A 4,958-nucleotide genomic window follows, 5' to 3' on the forward strand; every position below is an offset into this window, starting at 1 on the left:
GGGAGATCAGTAACAGTATGCTAGTTATACCTTTCACTAGCGAGGGCAATAACAGTAATCAGTAAATACAAGGTGCACTAGGTCTAACGATCTGCCGTTAGCTACGAAATTCAAATCAAGAGCTACTCCCATTTATACTTTCTTTGTAAACAATAGATATTCATATGAAAGCATTTTTCAGAATAGTACTTAACATTTAAAGTTCATAGCAAATCATAGTAAATGTAAACTTGAATAACCATTTCAATATCATATTGAGTAAAGAACTTGTCCCACGCAAATCATAGTACATATAAACTTGAATAAGCACTTCAATATCATATCGAGTAAAGAACTTGTCCCGCGTGCAGATTTTCATAACATTCAATAACTCTTATTTTCATCAAAAATATGTATAAAATACGCAATTTAAGAAACACAAATTATGGTAAGATTACTATTCATAGTACACTTGTCGTGAAACCAAATTCGTCACCTCGAGTAATTTATATGACCTTCTTCAATCGAATCTATAATCACATCAATCAATCTTATGTTAATTTCCTTAATTTAGGCTAATTCATGATAAATTAGATTACCCAACCCTCAAAGTTTCATGGTAACTTTCAATTCATCGAATTTTGTATCCAAAAAATACCTTACTGTCCATAATTCTTGTCTTTAGCAACTAAATTTGAATATTCAAAATAAATTATCAAGACTAAAAATTACGATAAAGATGTAGGAATGAATTTACCTTAAACCCGAAAGAATTTTTCAATCAAACCCTCAAGCTTTTCTTATTTTTTCACTGAAAGAACAACTTTGATCTTCTTTTTCCTGCTTTTGCATGAGGTTAGGCGTAATCACTATCTACCTTTGGTAATTGATGTCGTTCATTCCAGCAATGGCTAAGGCTAATCCTTTTATTATTATTTGTTAAATGGGCTTTAAGCCCACACTATCTCTTTCCCTTTTTACCTTTTCTTTTTAATATGGGCTTTAGCCCATTTTCTCATTCCTTTATATATATATTTTTTCTTTTTCAACTATAATTACTTAGTAATTTATGATTTGGGGTATTACATGACCTTATTCAACAACATTATACAATTCAATCAGTACAAGTTAACATAGACAATAAGTCAAGTGCAGACCATGGCTATCAATAAAACTCCAAGTTGACAATTATGACTCAATCAACTAGGTCAATTGTGTCTCAATTACACAAGAAAATAAACAATATGTAGTTATGCCCAATCTTGCAATTAAATTCGGACTATTTAACGATCCATTCCAACATGAATCTCGATTTACATCAAGAAATCAATTATAGCATGTAAAAAATAAGTTCGGTTCTCTCAAGGAACCAATATAACAAGTCAACACTTAAGTTTGATTTACTACAAAAAATGGGTCAAATTGCGGAGGTTATTTTAAAGTTTGCAGGGGTTTAAAACCCCCGCAAAATGTAGTTCCGGCGGTTCCCAAAACCCCCACAATACGAGTCATCACAAATAAGTTGCGGCAGTTTTTTCTCAACCCCCATAATTAATTTGCGGGGGTTATTTTGCGACGCTTGGCCCCCCCGTTATTCTAAATTTAATTCTTTTTATAATATTTTTTTATTTAAAAATTGAGAGGGTTTAAAACCTCCGCAATTTAAAAAAAAATAGTAGGGCCATCAATTTTCAATAACTAATTATAGATTCTAATCTTAGCTCAAATTTAATTATTTCTTTAGGCATAACCTATAATCCAATTGTTCAATTCATATATCATTAACACAACATGAGTAATTAAGCATTGTAATTGATAAGCATATAAAAAATACATTGAACATTAAACTTCAAAATTAAATTTTTAATATTAACATCTTCAAACTCCAAATTTTCAACATTAACTAGTATCTTCAAACTCCAAAATCAAATTTAAACACAAAAACCTTCAATATTCTAAGATTCACTCCAACCACACAATTACATCATTATAATTGAATATCCAAGACAATTAGCAACGAAATCAATGACTGTCATTAGGATCGCTATCATCACGTGATCTTCTTGCATCCATAGGCGATATAGATCCACTAGCCTCATCAGTTGGCTACATAAAAATGCAAAGTATAAAAATCAATCCAATAAACTCTCAGTCCTTATTACATTTATTAGCGTATAACTAGAAAACTGAGTACCATTCAACATACAGCAACACAATCAAGCACAAAAGAAATTGCTACCCAAAAGTAGGAGATACTACCTCACTTTCCACAAGCAATAAACTTCGCACATCTTGCAGCTCAAAATGAGATGCTATTAGTTGACCTCCAACAGCTAGTATGGTGTGAGGTCCATTGAAATACAAACCACAAGAAACAACAGAGATGACAATTCAGGAGACATTATTCCCTGAAAAAAAAGGTAAAACCAACGAGAAAAAATTAAATAAGATAATACACTTACTCTAACATGATATATTTTTGTCATGAGGCAAAAATCCTCAGAGAGCTTAGCATTGTAATGTTCAGATAAGTTACAGCTCTGAATCTATTTAACGGTAGCTACAAGAAGGAACAAGCATCATACTATAAGAGGAAATATAAATAAAAGTAAGATGCCGGACATAGATAGAAACTAGAAAGACATTGATGGTAGTCTGTCTCCATTTTCACAATAACAGGATCAGACAAGCTCAAAAAATTGATTTTAAAACACAGGTTAATCATAGAAAAGGTCCACAATTCCTTGATAAAGGAAGAGAAGCGGTTTAAACAACATTATCGTGAGAGACGGAGAAAAAGAAAATTGAATAAAAGAATTTTATTCACAGGTACGAATTGCTCGGGATAGATAAAAGCTATCAGATATTTAAACTTGGTTGACAGCTTCACCAAAGGCTACAAAGGCAAACTCTCCACCCGGAGCAAGTAGGAGACCAACTCTTATTGTCGATACAGTTGAAATACCAAACAGTTTATGAACTAATGCAACCAAAATAGTCTTGCCAAAAAGTAGAAGTCCTAATGAGCCCATAAACACTGGAAAGTTTGAAAGAAGAAGCTTGGGATCAATGGACATTCCAACCTGCAAGCTAAAAATTCACCCAAAGCCATCGAAAGGCCAACCTGCATTTATTTACATCATATAACACATCGTAGACTTAACAAGATAACGAATCTAACAAACTTTAGAAGTATACATGGACCCGTAAAAACGTGATTGTAAGTACCCTGGCGGTCAGAAGACTAGTCCCAAGGATAACAAGGAGCTTATTTGCCAAAAATATTTTGACATTTGGGCTATCCGCAATTTGCTTATAGATAGGTCGTAATAGTTGAAATTAGAACAAAGAACAAACATATAAATGTCCTCGAATTTAACAGCAAAATATCTTACAAGACTTGCGAAAAAGAAAAGTGAATTAATACCCTAATTTTCTTTTGTAACAATCAAAAATAAAAAATTAACTTAAACAATGTATAAGCAATAGAAAATGAAAAACCACAGTCAAAATGTCATGAGAGATGTAGTTGAACTTAAAAACTATATACTACTTATCTGAAGCATTTATGATACTGGAAGAGATTCTACATGAACAGACAACTTACCAAATGTCCTCCAGCAATAATGGTAGTGATGTCTACAACTGCCTTTACAGCAGCCAAACTAAGGGCCTCAGCTATGGCTTGAAAACTAACCTGATAATTAAGTTTGATTATAAAAGCGTTAATTTGGATACAGCAATAGTGTGTACTCACAGCTATCAAACGGAAAAAATCTTATTTCTGTATATGATTTTAGGTCCAGAACCTCATATAGCAGGAACTGTAATAATAAAAACAAAAAACTTTTAAATTACTTTTCAGAAGACAAGACTGTAATGTAAAAGAGTCCATACCCCCGTTTTTGATGAATTTGGTGAAATTAGTGGTATCAGTATGAGTAGAACAACCACCACCAGATCCTGGAAGATAAAAGAAAAAAATTATTCAATTGTATGACAAAGAAAATTCTAAAAGTGCCACAACACAACATATCATCTCAAGTTCATGACAACAGCTTATACGGTGATGGAAAGTAAATATATGTGAATCGTGTGTATGCCTACATAGACATAATATTAGAAGTTTCAACACCCATCCCATGATAAAGATGTGATAGTTTTGTATTGTCCATATACAGATACCTGAAAGAGTAATACAGAAAATGTAGCTCGTCCATATCGTGATGTGCTCTTACCACGCTCCTGAAATACTTGCAGGATGCAACATAAGCAATTAGTTTACATTTTCTGATGAGTAAGAGAAATAGGCGCGTAGATAAATCAATTATCGATAAACTACAATGCCTTGGATTGTAGAAAATATGTTGAATCAACAAGGAAATAATAAGAAAAACTCCAATACTGATTTGATATCTCAGCGTAATCAATTATCAAGAATTACTGCTTCTGTATTTTGTTCTTAGGGATTAACTTAGATTAGAGTGTCGAATTAGTCACCAAATCAACATATTGATGAGTACACAAAACCACTTAAGTGCCAAATCTTGCACATCATTCATCTAGCAAGGAAAACCTGTTATAGATATAGAATGATTTACCTGGAGGACAACAGCACTATAAGATAAGGTAAGACCATTTCCAATCACAATTACAGAAGGTCCATCCTGCCTGGCAACCAAATTAGCAACTAACCCGACCATCACAGTTGTCAATAAAACCTCCATTGATTTTTTGAAATTATAAATTAGTGTAAAAATCTAATTCGATTCAACCATATATTCGTTGAGACCATATAAAACCTATATTCGTTGACCCAACTTTATGCACTGATTTTCTTGGGTAACCGATTAACTGATCTCGTACCGAGTTCTATCTGCCAGTTAACTCAATTGAATTAGCTCAAACTTGATGGTAACTTGCTCAATGGCGCAATTTCTAAAGCTACAAAAATTACCACATTATCAACTATGCAAGAT

At 32.7% G+C, this 4,958-nt stretch overlaps 1 protein-coding gene across 1 annotated transcript; it reads right to left on the bottom strand.

Annotated features, from left to right (window-relative positions):
- Positions 1 to 2,001: 2,001 nt before the first annotated feature.
- On the bottom strand, positions 2,002 to 4,706 carry LOC107849327 (K(+) efflux antiporter 1, chloroplastic-like). Its single transcript, XM_047405908.1, has 8 exons — positions 4,581 to 4,706; positions 4,165 to 4,224; positions 3,877 to 3,942; positions 3,789 to 3,803; positions 3,587 to 3,676; positions 2,853 to 3,062; positions 2,346 to 2,387; positions 2,002 to 2,085 (listed from the first exon to the last, which is right to left on the bottom strand). Exons 1-8 carry the CDS (start codon positions 4,704 to 4,706, stop codon positions 2,002 to 2,004), a joined length of 693 nt encoding a protein of 230 aa, XP_047261864.1.
- Between the last annotated feature and the right edge of the window lie 252 nt (positions 4,707 to 4,958).

Source organism: Capsicum annuum, unplaced genomic scaffold (assembly GCF_002878395.1).
Source record: "Capsicum annuum cultivar UCD-10X-F1 unplaced genomic scaffold, UCD10Xv1.1 ctg82408, whole genome shotgun sequence".
NCBI lineage: Eukaryota > Viridiplantae > Streptophyta > Magnoliopsida > Solanales > Solanaceae > Capsicum > Capsicum annuum.